Source organism: Cucurbita maxima, unplaced genomic scaffold (assembly GCF_002738345.1).
Source record: "Cucurbita maxima cultivar Rimu unplaced genomic scaffold, Cmax_1.0 Cma_Scf00032, whole genome shotgun sequence".
Taxonomy (NCBI): Eukaryota; Viridiplantae; Streptophyta; class Magnoliopsida; order Cucurbitales; family Cucurbitaceae; genus Cucurbita; species Cucurbita maxima.
In genome coordinates this window covers 1,646,108-1,663,751 of record NW_019272048.1, presented here as the reverse complement: position 1 = coordinate 1,663,751, position 17,644 = coordinate 1,646,108, and the positions used below count along the sequence as shown (strand labels likewise).

At 35.9% G+C, this 17,644-nt stretch overlaps 2 protein-coding genes across 51 annotated transcripts in view; one reads left to right on the top strand and one right to left on the bottom strand.

Moving 5' to 3' along the window:
* Positions 1-3,078: 3,078 nt before the first annotated feature.
* LOC111466994 (probable ADP-ribosylation factor GTPase-activating protein AGD9) lies at positions 3,079-5,597 on the top strand. Its single transcript, XM_023111742.1, has 7 exons — positions 3,079-3,335; positions 3,415-3,533; positions 3,952-4,375; positions 4,488-4,757; positions 4,833-4,958; positions 5,054-5,155; positions 5,229-5,597. The coding sequence occupies exons 1-7, from the start codon at positions 3,267-3,269 to the stop codon at positions 5,334-5,336; spliced, it is 1,218 nt and encodes a 405-aa protein (XP_022967510.1). The 5' UTR covers positions 3,079-3,266; the 3' UTR covers positions 5,337-5,597.
* Positions 5,598-7,983: 2,386 nt separating this feature from the next.
* LOC111466985 (glycine-rich cell wall structural protein 1.8-like) overlaps positions 7,984-17,644 on the bottom strand; it is a 45,167-nt gene continuing 35,506 nt past the window's right edge. For 32 of the 50 annotated variants that reach the window (XM_023111713.1, XM_023111707.1, XM_023111700.1 and 29 more), the window contains 6 exons: positions 15,907-16,011; positions 15,739-15,858; positions 15,643-15,690; positions 15,427-15,570; positions 15,283-15,378; positions 7,984-8,589 (listed from right to left, as the gene is read on the bottom strand). In XM_023111713.1, coding sequence (XP_022967481.1) covers positions 8,146-8,589; positions 15,283-15,378; positions 15,427-15,570; positions 15,643-15,690; positions 15,739-15,858; positions 15,907-16,011 — 957 coding nt within the window. In that variant the 3' untranslated portion in view covers positions 7,984-8,145. Of the gene's footprint in view, positions 8,590-15,282; positions 15,379-15,426; positions 15,859-15,906; positions 16,012-17,644 lie in introns of all 50 variants that reach the window. The other 18 variants (XM_023111720.1, XM_023111724.1, XM_023111721.1 and 15 more) reach the window with 7 other exon arrangements.

Genomic DNA, 17,644 nt, shown 5'->3' with positions numbered 1-17,644 from the left:
AAAAAAAAAAAAAAAAAAAAAAAAAAAAAAAAAAAAAAAAAAAAAAAAAAAAAAAAACTACATTTATGAGGGCCACACATTTGTGGGCCATAGTTGATGGGCCTCTTCCTTGGCCTCAATTTTCATTTTCAACCATCATTGCACTCAATTATTTGCCTTATCTCTTTCATTTACATTTTTATATATATTTTTTTAATGTTCTTTAATGTCACCTGCTTTAAAAATGATTTAATTTCCCAAATAATAAAATAATAATAATAATAAATAGTGGTTTTGTTTGGATAGGATGAGACAAAAAAAACCATAACACTTAACTACCTAGTTAAGGTTAAATTTCATGGTTATCGTAAACAAGATTTGGAGACAAATCGATGTCTTTTCAGAATATTTACCTTGTCTTTTTATTCGATAGCGATTGTGCGACCTTTGTTCTAATCTAGTCAACAAGTCAACCATGCAAGATTTGGACTTTACGAGTAACAATGGTGTATACTCGAGCTTCGAGTCATGTTTAAGAGAAATGTTTTTACAAAACGTGAGTGAGGAAATGCGTATAACCACAATTTTGATAACGTAAACCCGAGTAAAGGGATGTGACTATATTGAATGTCATTTTAATAATTAGTGAAATTATTAATGTGGTTTCATTTTGATAATATTTACGAAGGAGATTCAACCGTTAGAGGAGCTGAAACAAGTAGATTTAAGAGTACCTACGGAAACTTTCTCCATATTTCTTCAACGTAAATTTGCTCAACCTTTAGTTTTATTTAATTCTAAACAAATTCAAAGTCAATTCCAATGTTTTCACTGAAGAAGTGAAGCGTTCATTCCCAACAATTTCATAACCCTCCCTGTGAATGTTTGATTAATCCACCACATCTAAATGATGTGAAAGTTGTCTTATTTATAATCAAATAAATTACAAGGATATGAAAATAGTAATAAATGGAAATAACAATAAATGGAAAGATACATATGCTAATATTTGCCTTATAATAAAATATCAAATATAATATATATGGTAAACTATAATTTATTATTAAATATCCTTAACACTCCCAATTCAACGTTCAATTCAACATATGTGTTCGACATCTCCAAATGTTTGAATTTATATTTGTGAGAGGTCTAATATTTGAAATAATATAAAACAATTAAATCAAAAAGAATATTGCCACGTGGATGGCTGGCTTTTAGGGCCATTATGGGCCGTACATTAGGGCTTTTGGCCGGCCCACGATTTTTTTTTATTTAATTAATTAATTATATATATATTTTTGTCGTAATCAATTGGGACAAAAGAATTTAAATTCGTATGCCTCAGAATGGACGATCTTGTCTGGCTGTAAAGTTAATAAAGATAAGATGGGAAGTCATCATCCTATAAAGAAAAGAAAATAAAATTAAATACTAAAAATTAAAATTAATAAAAATATATTAAATTTTACCGTCTAAATATAAAAAGTTTAGAGATAATCTATGAGCTGTCAAACGAACGATTTTTATTCACATTTTTTAAATAAAGATAAATAAAAATTAAATAGTGTAAAGGTTAAAATATTTTCTATTAAAACTTTGAAAGTTGTTTTTTAAAATTTAAGAATATTTTTTATAGATAAAATACAAAGTTTATAAAACGAGGTTTATTCCATGTGATGTGGAGTCGGAGTCGTAGAAGATATAAAGTATTAAGAGAATCTCCAAAATAAAATATATTTAAATAAATAAATCAAGATAAAACTTTATGGATTTGGACGAATGGAAGGATAAATGTTCGACGATAGATCTTCGAGATAGAGAATGAATTTCAACGGAAATAGGATTATCGTGCGATAAATATTGGGATTAAAATTAATAAATAGGTTCATGTTGAAATACTTAATATCAATTATCATAATAGCTATCAATTTAACAGTATAGAAGATTTGACTGATACGAGTCTATTTGTCATTTTCAGATACAAAAATATCTGTTTTTGTAAATATGTAATCTTCAAATATAAAATCGATTTATTTATTTATTTATTTATTTATTTTTAATTCTATTTTGGTCTATTAGATATTAAAAAAAAAATGAAAAAAAATGAAATTCATTTTTAATTATATCAAAATGCCCAATTACCACTATGACCATATGAAGCTCTAAGTTGTGTTTTATTTTGGGCCTTATGAAAAGCCCAACGAAAAATATAACCCAACTTGTCTGGACTCAGGCACAAAAAGTATTTTTTTATTTTATTAATTTTTCCTAAAATTAATTATAGAATTTAAAATCCTTCAAAATTTTCCAATGGTTTTAAAAAATAATCATTCTTAAAAAAAAAAAAAAAAAATTATAATATTACTATTGATTTTACCTAATATTTCAAAACTATCACGGGAGTAGAAATCTATTAGAATTATAAAAAAAGTTGAGACCTAAAACAGTGTCGATAATTAGGACAAACATCACCATTTTCTTCAACTCATCATGCACGCCCGTTCAAGGTCCCAATTTTTTTTTACAACAAAGCAATTGATTTGTACTATGAAATTCGAGGTTTCAACCCCATGTCGTTCACCTAACATATTGTCGAATTAAAAATTAAAAAATGCCCTTAATACTGCATTTAATTTTATAAGTATTTTAAAAAAATAGTATTAATGGTAAATGTATTTTAAATATTTTTTTTAGGATAAAAATAATATTTTTATTAATTTAGAGTCGAAGCTGAAATTCAGTTGAAATAATTAAATAAAAAAATAAAAAAAGTCCCAACAATTGGGGTGTCTCGTGGTCGGACTTGCAAGGTCAACGGTAAATCGACTTCAACTTTTAACCTAACGTCTAACGGTAACTTACTAGAAAGTAACTTCGTTTTCAGGGTAAAAAAAAAAAGTTACCAAATTGAACTGAAATTTATAAGCAGACGGAGATGGGTACAAATGAACTACCTCTCTCAACTACCGTTGAAAAACATTTCTAAATTCCGAAACAGCCCCCGCCTCAACCTGAACCTTAAAGGGCAATTTCGTCATAAAAAAATATATGAAACGTACGGTACCGCCATTAACATGCTAATAAAAGCTGCGTCTATGGCAGAAAGGAAGAGAACCGTAAGATCTCAAATTCCCAAAATTCAATTAGTGGTTTCCGTTTCATCTCTCTTCCTCTCTCCTCCCTCTCCTTAATCCCCTAATCTTCTTCCTCCAAAGAGAATTTCAGTTCAATTTCGAGTTTCCATCTCTCTTTCTCTGTTTCTCTCTTCCGTTTCTCCGGCTTCAATGGCGTCTGATAGCTTCACCGACAAGAACGCGGTTTTCAGGAGGTTGAAGACCAAGCCTGAGAACAAGGTGAGTGACTTGATCTTGACATTTTGGGGGTTTTCGGATCGGAGTTGAGTTGGTTTTTGTTTTTTTTTTTTTTGTTCAGATCTGTTTCGATTGTAATGCGAAGAACCCTACTTGGGCGTCGGTTACGTTTGGGATCTTCCTTTGCATTGATTGCTCCGCCGTTCATCGGAGCCTTGGCGTTCATATAAGCTTCGTCAGGTTTTGTTCAATCTTTCTAAACCTTCGTTTTCGTTCATCCGCATTATTGTTCCATGGATCTTGATTTTTGTTCCTCCTCCTAATTTGGGGATTAGGTCAACCCTCAAATGGCTGGTTTTACGATTTTCATATCCGATCTATGAACTATGTTCTAATAGATTCTTGAATTTTCAAATTTGTGGGTTGAAATTATGAGTAGATACGGAAAGATCGTTGGACCTAGTAATTTTTGTTCTCGGTGATGGTATCATACTGAATTAAAAGATGAAAATAAAATATAAACCAAAATGGAACGAATATGGAAATTCAAACATAAGTCAAATTTTCAAACTCTTGTCTGACTTTTGATTAGTAAGAATTCAATGAGTTAAACCAAAGAGAGAAAACACAGTAATTGATGAACCACATTGTTAAATAGGTCAACGAATTTGGACTCATGGTCAACGGAGCAGCTGAAAATGATGAGCTACGGCGGAAACAACCGTGCTCAGGTGTTCTTCAAGCAGCACGGCTGGAGTGACGGTGGCAAAATTGAAGCCAAATACACTTCCAGAGCTGCAGAATTGTACAAACAAACCCTTTCTAAAGAGATTGCTAAAACCATGGCTGAAGAACCCACCCTCCCATCGTCCACTGTTTCATCTCTCTCCAATGGCAATGGCAATGGCAATAGCAATAGCAATAGCAATGGCCTCTCCTTCATCAAAACAACTAAACAAGAAGCCCCTGAAGTCGTCCATTCTTCTCCAAAAGCCTCTCATTCTGTTGTTATAAAAAAACCCCTCGGTGCCAAAAAGACGGGCAAGACTGGTGGACTTGGCGCTCGGAAGCTTACCTCTAAGGTTACGGTTACTCTGTCTCGAAATGAATTGAATTCCCTCTGTTTTTTGGGGTTGTTGGGTTTGATTTTTTTTTTATTTTTATTTTTTTTAAATGATTGTATTGTGAATGCAGCCAACTGAGAATTTGTATGATCAGAAACCGGAAGACCCCCCGACACCAGTTTCGTCGTCAGTGACGAATGGTACAACGGTCTCGTCTTCGGTTTCTCGATTCGATTATGTTGAGAATTCACAATCTTCTGAGGTGAACTCTAATGGGTCCCCTGTGTTGGGGCATGTTGCTCCACCAAAAGCCTCCAGCTTCTTTTCTGAATTTGGAATGGACCCTCACAATGGTGGTGGTAATTCAAAGAAAACAAGCTCAAATTCCACCAAAATCCAGGTTAAAACACACCACAATGCCTTCAAACTTGTGCCGAACAGGAACGAATGCTCATCGATGTGTACGAATTTGCAGGTGGAGGAAACTGAAGAAGCGAGGAAGAAGTTCTCAAATGCAAAATCCATTTCGTCAGCTCAATTCTTTGGCGATCAGAACAAATCTGCTGAGTCCGATGCCAAGGCTTCGTTGAAGAAGTTTTCAGTACGAAGTTTTTGTTGTCGTTGTTGTTGTGTTTGATTTGGTTCTAAATTGTTGAGTTGAATGAACTGAATGGGATTTTTGTTCGTGGAATCTAGAGTTCATCAGCGATCTCGAGTGCTGATCTGTTCGGGCAGGGCATGGATGATTCGACTCTGGATCTTGCTGCAAACGAGTTCATCAGCCGGATTTCTTTACAGGTATACGATCTAGAATCGATTAAGAAGGATGTTAAAAGGGTTGGTGTGTGAGCTGTTTTTGAATCTGATGCAGGCTTCGCAGGATATATCTTCGTTGAAGAACATGGCGGGGGAGACAGGGAGGAAGCTGAGCTCCTTGGCATCAACGTTGATTACTGATATTCAAGACAGGATTCTTTGATTTCAAACTCCACGGACATATGGGGACTGCAAATTACTACACTATTATTCTCAGAAGAACTTTGTTTTTTTTTTTTCTTTTGCAAATTACCAATTATATATATTTTTTTTTCCACTTAGTGTTTTTTCATTTTTATTTTTTTTAGTTCAACCATATTTGGAGTCGTGGATTTGTACTACCCATCCTTTGATTGATGACATATGCCTAAACCAGCGGAACTATGTACTTTTTGCTTAGTAAAGAATTGTGCATTACAAATTATTGTTGAACATTAATAAACTTGTTTCTTACTTGTAAAGCTTCCTCACTCTTTCAAAATATAACATCCTCTCTCAATCGTACTTTTTTTTGGACATCCCTCAATAATTAATTGTTGAGGATTATTGGGAGTGAGTCTCACATTGGTTAATTCAGTGGAAGATCCTCGATTTATAAGTGAGGAATACTATCTTTATTGGTACGAGGCCTTTTGGGGAAACGCAAAGCAAAGCCATAAGGAGATCTCTAATTCCTAACAATGGTATTAGAGCCATGTCAGTAGAATCTTCAAATATCGAACAAAATTGTGTACCTCGAAGGTGTAGTCAAAAGTGACTAAAGTGTCGAACAAAGGGTATACTTTGTTTCGAGGGGTTCAGAGAAAGGAGTCGAATCTCGATTAAGGGAAGACTTGTATTATTAAGTTTTTTATTCCAAATCAAAGTAAAGTTTAATAGTTCCTACAAATTGTCTTGTAATCTCTTTTTAATTGGACTTAATAAAGGTGTGAGTGTTTATCACAAAAGAGTTGAGTTCATCAATTGATACTAGATCAAGGTTGGTATAGGTTGTCCGATCTTTTGATTTCTTAGTATGTTTTGTGGTTACAGTTTTGTCTAATCTTTTACCTTAGAAACGAATTCTTGAGATTATTTGTGAGTTAGTTTTTTCGTGTTGTGAATAGTCTATGGGTCTGCACTTTCAACACAATGGGTGATCTTCAAGTCGTTAGAGGAATCAAGAAACTCAACAACAATAACTATAACACGTGGGCAATATGCATGATGTCCTATCTACAAGGACAATAACCTTTGGGAGGCCGTTGAAAGAAGCAAACATACGCCTCTAAAGGAGGATGCTAATAGTGCTCTGTGCAAGTGGAGAATTAAAGCAGGAAAGACAATGTTTGTCTTGAAGACCACAATCAATGAAGAGATGTTGGAGCACATTCGGGATGACAAAACATCGAAAGAGTATGAGACATATTTATGGCACTTTTCTCAAAGAAAAACGATACGAGGTTATAACTTTTAGAGTACAAGCTCTTATCAACCTTACAATGCGACATGACGATTGCTTAGTAATTCCCTAGGGTCAAGTTGATTTTTCGGAAGATTATTGAACTAGATCCAAAATTTGTCATCTGAGAAGTTTGAATGAAGATGATAATCATCAATGGATTGCGACCAGAATGTAGAAACTTCGATTTTGTTGTACAAGGATGACCCGCTCAATCATTATGGCGATGGTGGGAGAGCATATCGATTATGAGAATGATTAGAACATTGATTTAGAATTCTCAAACCAAATGACGGATGATCAGATAAAACTGCGAGACAAGAACTAATCAATATCAAGGATTTAGGATGCTCAACCAACAAAAAGTAGTTACTGATTGCTCAGATCGACAACATAACGACATAATGTCTATCATGTACCGGGTATAAAGAACTTGTTGTTAGTGTCACAACTAACAACATCATGCAACTATGTCTTGTTTGGGTTGAAAAATATAAAAGCATGTTAAGATATTGGGAAAGCCAACGATGGAAGGGCGAAGAATGGAGTCCATCTAAATGCTATTTACAGAGTCTCCCTATGTAGACAAGACTCAAAAGATAGTAGATATATGACATGTAAAATTGGGACATGTTGACTATCACACGTTGAAGGTCAGTATGGAAAAATCCATGCTTAAATGCTTACCTCTAACTTGAAATCAAAACATATTTTATTTGCACTAGATGTCAGTGTCGTAAAGCTCATCAATTACCATACAAAGTCAAATTTCAGAGCAAAGAGACCATTAAAACTAATTCACTCTAATTTGTTCGATCTAGTCAAGCAAACATCAATCAGTGGAATGCAGTACATATCAACGTTCATTGACGACTACTTGAGATATGTGTTAAAGAAAACTCTGACACATTCATAAATTTCAAGAATTTAAAATGACGATCGAAGGAGAAGTAGGATCGTTGCCTATGCTTAGACAATGGTATAAAATACACGAAAGATAAGTTCGATCAATATTTACACAAGTACAGAATACGTCATCAGTTAACATGTGCCAACACGCCACAACAAAATAGTGTAATAGAAAAAAAAAAACAGACATTTTGGAGAGATTTGTTGAAGCATACTACGTGTGAAGAATGTTCTAAGAAAATTTTGGGCTGAAGCTATGCAAACAGCTAGCCATACGATCAACAAGCTTCCTCACCCCAGCCAAGATTAAGTTTCATCTCACCATTTGATATATTATGAGTTCATGTGCATGTACCTGAACCGTGTGTATATATTAGAAATAGCGCCTAAGGACATTCTTGAATCGGTTTGAAATTCTACTGCTATGCTTATAGGTAACTGTTAAATCACACGTTAAAAGTAAGATTAAAAAAAGCTCTTATTTATTTATTCCAAGAGAAAGTACAACAAGAGCTCACATTTGAACATCCCAATATGGTAACCATTCCCCATCTTTGTTATTTATTTTATTTTGAACATGGATGCTCCTTTTTATTCCTTCATGATATTATTTACTATATGTTCATATGGTAGTGCTGAAAACGTGTTTCTCATGGTGCATACCCACTGTGGCCATCGCCGTGTTCGCCGTACTCCTCATGCTTACCTCCGCCATATCCCCCATAGTTTCTTCCATCGTATCCGTCGTGTTTATATTTATCATATTCCTCATGCTTATCTCCACCGTATCCCCCATAGTTTCTTCCATCGTATCCTTCGTGTTTATATTTGTCGTATTCCTCGTGTTTACTTCCACCGTATTCCTCATGTTTATATCCGCCATATCCCCCATAGTTTCCTCCACCGTATCCTCCATAGTTTCTTCCGTCGTATCCCTCGTGTTTATCTTTGCCGTATTCCTCGTGCTTACCTCCACCATATCCCCCATAGTTTCCTCCATGATATCCCTCGTATTTACCTCCGTCGTATCTCCCATAGTTTCCACCATAATATCCCTCGTGTTTTCCTCCATCATATCCATATCGATTCCCATAATTTTCAACACCATATCCTTCATCAGAACTTGTCAAACTTCTGGCTGCAGAACAAATTCCTATAACAAATAAAAGAAAGAACACAAGAGAAGAAAGTTTATGGGAAGCCATTTGCAAGTGCATGTGAATGATTGAAGTGGGTAAATAGGTATATATAAGGAGAGCATGGGGCCTAAATACCACTACCTCACTCAATACACGCAAAAGGCAGAAAATGGGTTTGGTCCAAAATCTACGTTTAGGGCTACCAATCTTATACACATGATTTTGCACCTCACCTTCTCCGTAGCTCTCAATGTGATATTCTAAGTTATATGAACAATACCAAATTTCTCTTCTAAACCATTTTCTTCAAATCGAAGCATAATTTAGTCATTCAAATCTGCATGCATCTACCCATTTGCTTCATATTTGTGATTTTTATTTCTATTTACCAATTATAGTTAATCAATCATCCCAAGTTATATTCGTATGTATATATCAATGTCTAATTTAACATTGATATGTCAATGTCTATGATATGTCTTTTAAAACACTCATCATCCTTTAAACTCGATCTTGTGTGTTAATTCTAAGCAGGTTGTTAACGTCTAACTTGGATCATGCTTATGCTTGAGATGATGTTGGATTGATATATTTTTTCTACTAAGAAAGTGATACTTGTGGGGATCACTAAGATAAGCTAGCATGCGAGCCTATTGTACACTATGGGGCTAGAATGTATATGATTAGAACATAGAATGAACAATTTGGATAATTACGACACGTACATGATAAATACATGATAAAATTACGAAATTGTCTTTAAAACAAGGGAATTGAGAAACATGCTTAATTTAATGTCTTCTGCTGTGGTATGATGGAGGAAGGGATATTTTGATTTGTACTCTGAGCGATTGATGGATGTTATCTCTCCGTTCAGCTTGTTTGATTGTTTGATTGTTTGTATGATTTATGTTAAGGTTTTTATGCATTAAGGCTTGGTAGGAATACCTTCTTAAATAATATATGTGAACAAATAGACATGATTCATGAGTTAGAAACGGTTGATAGAAATATTTTTCTAGTAGAGCATGCATCAAGATCACAGTCAAGAATAGGGTGCTATACATAGTGTAGTTTATATGTAGAATTGACGTTTATACCTATATGTATCCCGGGATTGGCTAAGTTGAGAAGCTAACCTAGAATGACTTGGAATTGAGAAAATGGGAATTAAACTACATAAATGCCCATAAGAACCTAATAGACCTCCACGGTGTATTAACATGATTTAAGTAGCCTTACAGGATCACGAAATTAGTTGAACTACTATTGAGTGTAGAATCGGAACATGGTCGACGCTCTAATCCCATTAAATTAGTTCTTGAGAAGGACTAGGGACTACATGAGTAGTTAGCTCAAGACCTGAACGCTTATTGAGTGTAGAAATAGGTGAACCTGTAATTCAGTCCTTGTTGGGCTAAGGACTACATGGGTAGGTGTCAAGATGAGAGCCCCTATCGAGAGTAGAAATGAGTGAAGGTCGATGATGCAACTTCGTAAACTGCTATTGGAAGAGATCAGAGACTATGCAGGTAGGTGGTTTAGCATGAACAACTTCTATTGAGTGTAGAAACAGTCCAGGCTGACGCCGAGACACTATAAACCAGTCTCTATGAGGGGCTAGGGACAACACAGGTAGATGAACAATGAGGAACCAATTGGAACATCGTTTAGACTAAGGGATTGCTGTGGAAACCTACTAGGAGAAGGAAGCGATGAGAGTTACAAATAGGTTACTTACTGAGTATATTCTTTTTTCAGGTAACGTTCGAGGTGGGGAGATGCTCAGGAGCTACTTTGTAATAGAGGGGTGTCGACACGGGGAGTCAGTCAGTTGTATTCATTTTTAGTTGATTTTATATTCTTTTCCAATTTTCCAACATTGTGGGACTTTCCTAAGTATTTTTCTCTTCCACGTTTTTTTGAAATTCTATCTTTAAAACTCAATAAAATTTCGAAAGTTTGACCCCAATATTAAATATCAGATATCTAATACTTCATCGGAACTTGGGTGTTACAGATTCTACTCCTCTTAAAAACTGTCATCCTCGAAAGTTGCTTACCTTGGAACATTGGGGTTGGGTGTCCTTCATGTCCATTTTTCCATTCTAATATACTACGTGGTCGTTACTGAACATCAAGGCTTGGTTACATTCATGTGGGTGTTAGGAGGTTTAATCCTAACAAGCATATTCATGAATCCTTCCTATCATACATGAAATTCGATACCACCAGAATCTATCAACGTGAATGCTTAAACAGATAAGGCAAGAAGAGTACCTGCCAATGCCACATCAGTCTGTCCTCATCTCTTCAGTACTGACAAATTCGGGAGTAAATCTTGCCACCTTATTGAGTTCTAGGTCATATTCTTCCACTGATCTGTGTCCCTGTTTCAAGAATGTTGTTTCAAGAATGTTGTCTGACAAGTGATCCTAGTGACAATGGGATAATACTTTGAAGATAGGTCTCCTTGGACTGACACTGTTAAAATAAAACTCACTAATTTGTGAAGTAATCTCACATACACTAACGATAGAACGCTCCGATACCGTTTTGTGAAACTACTCCTTGCATATTTGTGAAGGAGATGTCGAGAGAGGAGAGACAAGGAGACAGAGAACCGTGATTTTATCAAAAACCTTTTCTATTGCTATGTATTTCTTTGTTTTTTGTTTTTTTCTTTTACTTTACAGGGAAAAGATCACGTATTTATACCATTTCTAACACTAATAGGACGAGAGAAACACTCATAAACGACTGCCATTATTTCCTAAAAAAAATTCTGGGCCTTTTCTTTCCGGTGGCTTTTTCAAATTAACTTTCCTAACAAATTAATTGCATTTTGCTTTTTAAGTTTATTTCAACAAAAACTCCCCCAAACTTAAATGATACATTCAACGATTACACCTAGGCCGTTTTCGTTTTCTCGAGCTCAGTCGTGCTTTCTTCAATTTCCTCTCCTTGTCCTGGAGCAGCAAACTAAACTTGTCCTTTTCTGACGAGACTTCACTTGGAGCTTCTCGAGAACAACCCATTTGAGACACCAACTCCTCATTTCTCCCGTTCTCAGTCACGCTCGACTCAGACGTCATAGCTGTTTACTGAGTTCCCTTCGCAAGTCCACAACGACATTTTCCACTTCCATTTTTGCCTCCTCCATTTCGGCTTTATCACGAGTGATTATCTCAATCGTGTGTCGTAAATTCACCACCTCCTGTTGGACCCGATTCAGTTTCACGTCTAGTGAGTCGCTCTATTGAGTTAGTATCTGTATATCTTTCTCCTCCCTCACTAGCTCTTCCAATAGACCATGAATCTCCATTAACAAGTCATTATCTTTCTCCAAACCTTCTTCAATTTTCTTCACGAGCTCAAAGATTACCTTTCCATTCTCTTCCTTCTTCTGTTTGAGATAGAAAGAACTCTCACTCAGCTCAGCTCAGCTACTTCCTTCTCTAACTTTTCAATCTCCATTTCTAAATCTTTTTTTTCTTCCTCCATTTTCTCTTCCACTCATCATCTTTCTTCTTTCTTCCTCAAAGTCCCTTTCCCGCCATTGGAGCTCTCTCTCATCGAGCTCAAGCTCTCTATTATCCGATTGTTCATCCTTCTTCGATTTTCTTGTCTCCGATATCGTGATTTCGCCAAATCCGCTGCGTATCACTTCATTTCCAACAGTTTCCACCGCCTCATGACTACTGCCATTGTCTTTCTCGCTGCCGTATTCTTTTGTTTTCATCACTTCATTTTGGACCATCAAGAGAATGCCTCCGTTTGTTACGTCATCCAAAGCTAGGTTGATCGTTTCTTCCACCTTTTTCTCGGCTCGACAATCTCTTGTAAAATGTCCCACTCTACCACAATTGTAACATTTGTTGGAGTTACAATCATTCGTATAGTGACCATATTTTTACATTTATAGCACTGAATGTTGGAATAATATACTTGACTACGTCCTCTTCCATGCCAATTGCTTGGCTCGACTGTCTCTTCTCCTTATAATGTTCTTCATAACTGCTGCCTTAACCACCTCGACCATTTTCACGACTTCCACGACCTCTACCTTGAATATTTTGAGAGTAGAGTACCTTTTCATCTTTTATTGATGCCTTGGTTTGAAGTGCTTGATCGAGTATTTTCTCCTTCTTCTTACGTTGCTCGTGTGCCTCAAGAGAACCGGCGAGCTCATCGACCATGAATATAGCTAGGTCTTTTGACTCTTCTATCGCACATACAATATTCTCAAAGTTGTTGGTTAATGACCTTAAGATCTTCTCCACAACACGGGTCTCGGGTAACATTTCTTTGTTTCGATTTAGTTGGTTTAACACAGTCTGTACGCGCGTAAATGTAGTCAGATACATTTTCTGACTCCTTCATCTTCATGCCCTCCAACTAGCCACGAAGAGTTTGGAGATGCACTTGCTTGACTCGGTCATTTCCTTTGAACACCTTTTTTAAAGTGTCCCACGCTTCTTTTCCACACTTCTTTTGAAGTAACTGCCCTAGCAATCTTCTCAAAGCCCGACTCGTAAACGGCTCGAAACAGCATGTATAATGCCGTCTTATTCTTTGATCGAATTCTTTTAACCCCTTGTTTTGTGCCGCCATATAACCTGTGGTATCCTTTGGTTCTTCAAAACCTTCTTCGACCACCTCCCATGTGTCTTAAGAACCGAGAAGAGCTTTCATTTGGATGCTCCAATTCTCGTAGTTCGTCTTCGTTAATCACTGTAGCGGCATTTGACCCATCATATTCGCCATCAACTCTAATACCAATTTGTTAAAATAAAACTCACTAATTTGTTAAGTAATCTCACACACACTAATGATAGAACGCTCCGATACCGCTTTGTGAAAATACTACTCGTGTATTTGTAAAGGAGATGTCGAGGGAGGAGAGACAAGGAGACAAAGAACAATGATTTTATCAAAAACCTTTCTTTTGCTTTGCATTTCTTTGCTCGCTATTTTTTTTTTTTTTTTTTTTGGCTTACTTTACAGCAAAAGGATGAGGTATTTATACCTTTTCTAAAACTAATAATAGGATGAAAGAAACCCTCATAAACCCTACCATCATTCCCTCCTAAAAAAGGTTTGGGCCTTTTATTTCACGTGCTTTTTCAAATTAACTAGTGCATTTGACATTTTAAGTTTATTTCAACACTAACATGACCCACATTTTAAGTTTATTTCAATAATAACATGACCCACATTTTAAGTTTATTTCAATAATAATATGACCCTATCTAGGACTGAGTATCTTATGGATGTTCTGTTAGGATCACACAACAACACACACTCGATCTAGATAAATAAAAAAGAGAAAATGCAAGGAAGAATTCAGGTAGTATAGTAATAGGTAATACAGAGAATAAAGTACATTTGTAAAGTTTTGGCTGGGGATAAATATATATATATATTGCTTAGTGTATATAACTATATATAGCTATTACAATTTATTTTATATGTCATTTGCATGTATAGGTTTAAATGTGTATAAACTGTTTTTTTTAAGATATAAATAGACTCCATAACCTACAATTCTTCTACTTGGAGACTGATCCAGTCAATTAAGAATTTCATTCTCAAACGACTATGAGCATCGCACCATACCAATTGAGACTTTGCACAACCTCAATATTCCAACATCAACACATTTTGTCAACATATTTGCTAGATTCTTTGCACCCTCTATCTTCTCCAAACACATCACCATCTTCCACTAACTTGCAAGTGAAATGGTGTCGCCTTCCGTGTTTTGTTTTTAAATGATAGATCGAATTTCTCACCAACTGTATGACACACTGACTATCTCTATAATGCATATCGTCTCCTTTCTAGCTTTAGCTATTGCCACATATTCAGCCTCAGTACAATGCATTTTTGAAGCCTATACATCTCATCATCCATGGCTTGATCCCACTTGGTTGTATCTACCAACTGTCGGACCTCATCAAAGAACTCTGGTTCCCCTTTATCAGCGTCGGCAATAGATAGTTTAATGAAGGACATACATATCTCGTACTCTGATAGTTCTGGATGATCTTCTCAACACCAATTTAGGTGTCACTTGCTCCATCGCTGATTTTGGATGATAAAGTTGTGTGTATAAATTATTTTAGTTTTATTGCGTTTATTAACTTAATGTTAAAATTACTTTGAAAATATTGGAATACATATTAAACATAACTTAGAGTTTAAAGTGTTCATACCAATTTTATTCTCATTCTTCACAAATCGTACAAATCGAGTGCAATAATTGATTTGTTCAAATAAGATTAAAAATAAAAGTCTCTTCTTTATTTATTTAAAGAGAAAGTACAATAAGAGCTCTCATTTGAACTTTGCAATATTGTAACCATTCCCTCATCTTTGTTATATATTTTATTTTAAATACATGAGGGAGAGAATTATTTATATGTGCTCTTTTTTATTTCTTTATGATATTATTAATATATGTATATTGTACCGGTAAAAATGTGTTTCTCAGGGTGCATACTCACTATGGCCATCGCCGTGTTCGCCTCCGCTGTATTTATTGTCTCCGTGACCACCATATGTATTTTCTCCACCGTATGCCTCGTGTTTGTCTCCACCATATCCCTCGTGTTTACCTCTACCGTATCCTCCATAGTTTCCTCTGCCGTATTCCACATGTTTACCTCCGTCGTATTCCTCATGCTTAGCTCCGCCGTATCCTCCATAGTTTCCTCCATCATATCCGTCGTATTTTTCTTTGCCGTATTCCTCTTGTTTGCCTCTGCCGTATTCCTCATGCTTATCTCTGCCGTATCCCCCATAGTTTCCTCTATCGTATTCCTCGTGTTTACCTCTATCGTATTCCTCATGCTTACCTCCGTCGTATCCCCCATAGTTTCCTCTATCGTATTCCTCGTGTTTACCTCTATCGTATTCCTCATGCTTACCTCCACCGTATCCCCCATAGTTTCCTCTATCGTATTCCTCATGTTTACCTCTGTCATATTCCTCGTGCTTACCTCCACCGTATCCCCCATAGTTTCCTCTATCGTATTCCTCGTGTTTACCTCTGTCATATTCCTCGTGTTTACCTTCGCCGTATCCCCCATAGTTTCCTCTATCGTATTCCTCGTGTTTACCTCTGTCATATTCCTCGTGCTTACCTCCGCCGTATCCCCCATAGTTTCCTCCATCGTATCCCTCGTGTTTACCTATGTCGTTTCCCCCATAGTTTTCTCCATAGTATCCTTCGTGTCTACCTCCGCCGTATCCCCCGTAGTTTCCAACATCATATCCCTCGTGCTTACCTCCGCCGTATCCCCCATAGTTTCCTCCATCGTATCTCTCGTGTTTACCTCTGCCGTTTTCCCCATAGTTTCCTCCATAGTATCCTTCGTGTCTACCTCCGCCGTATCCCCCGTAGTTTCCAACATCATATCCCTCGTGTTTTTCTCCGTCATATCCCCCGTACTTTCCTCCATATTCACCATCTTTACCATATCGATTGCCATAATTTTCAACACCATATCCTTCATAAGAACTTGACAAACGTCTGGCTGCAGAACAAATTCCTATTCCGAAGAACAGAAAGAACACAAGAGAAGAAAGTTTATGGGAAGCCATTTGCATATGCATTTGAATGCTTTGAGTGAAGAGGTATATATATATATATATAAGGTGAGCATGGGGCCTAAATACCACTACCTCACTCTCATTCTGTACACGCAAACGGCAGAAAATGGGTTTGGCCCAAAATCTACGTTTAGACCTACCGATCTTATACACATGATTTTGCACCTCACCTTCTCCGTAGCTCTCATTTACTTCATATTACAAAATCACTGTGTTTATTCACTCCCAGCTTTGAATGCAGCTCATGTTCTAAGTTTTATCAACAATGGCAAATTTCTCTTCTAAACCATTTTCTTCAAATGAAAGCATAATTTAGTCATTCAAATCTGCATGCATTTACCCATTTGCTTCATATTTCTTATTTTTATTTCTATTTACCCATTTTAGTTAATCCATCATCCAAGTTATATTCGTATGTATATATCAATGTCTAATTTAACACTTTTTGTGTTGATGTGTCAATGTCTATGCTATGTCTTTTAAAACACTCAATAATCCTATAAACTCAAATCCTTATGTGTTAATTCTAAGATGGTTGTTAATATCTAACTTGGATCATGCTTATGCTTGAGATGATGTTGGGTTACTATATTTTTTCTACTAACAAGAAATGATCTCTTGAGACTTGCTTATGCTTTATGTTTAGGTTGTCTAATATTTTGGAATTCTTAATATGCTCTCTGGTTGCAGTTCTGTTCTAATCTTCTACGTTAGAAACAATCTCTTGAGATTATTAGAGAGTGAATTTCTTTGTGTCGTGAGTATTCCGTGACTCTACAAATTTTGTGTCGAAAGAAAGCTTGTTTGGTATTATTGAGGTATAGTGTTTGTATCACTGGTAGATGAACCTGGCTCTAATACCACTTGTAGTTTTTGGTTGCAGCTCTGTTCTAATCTTCTACGTTAGAAACAATCTCTTGAGATTATTAGAGAGTGAATTTCTTTGTGTCGTGAGTATTCCGTGACTCTACAAGTTTTGTGTCGAAAGAAAGCTTGTTTAGTATTATTGAGGTATAGTGTTTGTATCACCGGTAGATGAACCTGGCTCTAATACCACTTGTACTTTTTGACTGAGCAAATCGGAGAAAATTGTTGACGGAGGAACAAAAGCCGAAGAAAAATGTTGGAAAAAGAATGTAACCTAATAACACAAAAGAGAGATAGTATTTCAGATTATGGATTGAAGACCCGATAATTTTATTTCTCATTTAATTGGGATATTTAAATAACAATTATATCCTAAAAATGGAAAGGAGGGACTACTCAATTAGAGTCAATCCACTAGAGGTGACATTCCACCCACTTTAATTGTGTGGCTTTAACAAAAAAAAAAAAAAAAAAAAAAAAAAAAAAAAAAAAAAAAAA

Bases quoted from the DNA above. Each gene is read 5' to 3' on its own strand.
- LOC111466994 (XM_023111742.1), top strand. From the start codon at position 3,267: ATGGCGTCTGATAGCTTCACCGACAAGAACGCGGTTTTCAGGAGGTTG. The intron at 4,758-4,832 runs GTTAAAACACAC...ACGAATTTGCAG, and splicing joins CAAATTCCACCAAAATCCAG to GTGGAGGAAACTGAAGAAGC. The intron at 5,156-5,228 runs GTATACGATCTA...AATCTGATGCAG, and splicing joins TCAGCCGGATTTCTTTACAG to GCTTCGCAGGATATATCTTC.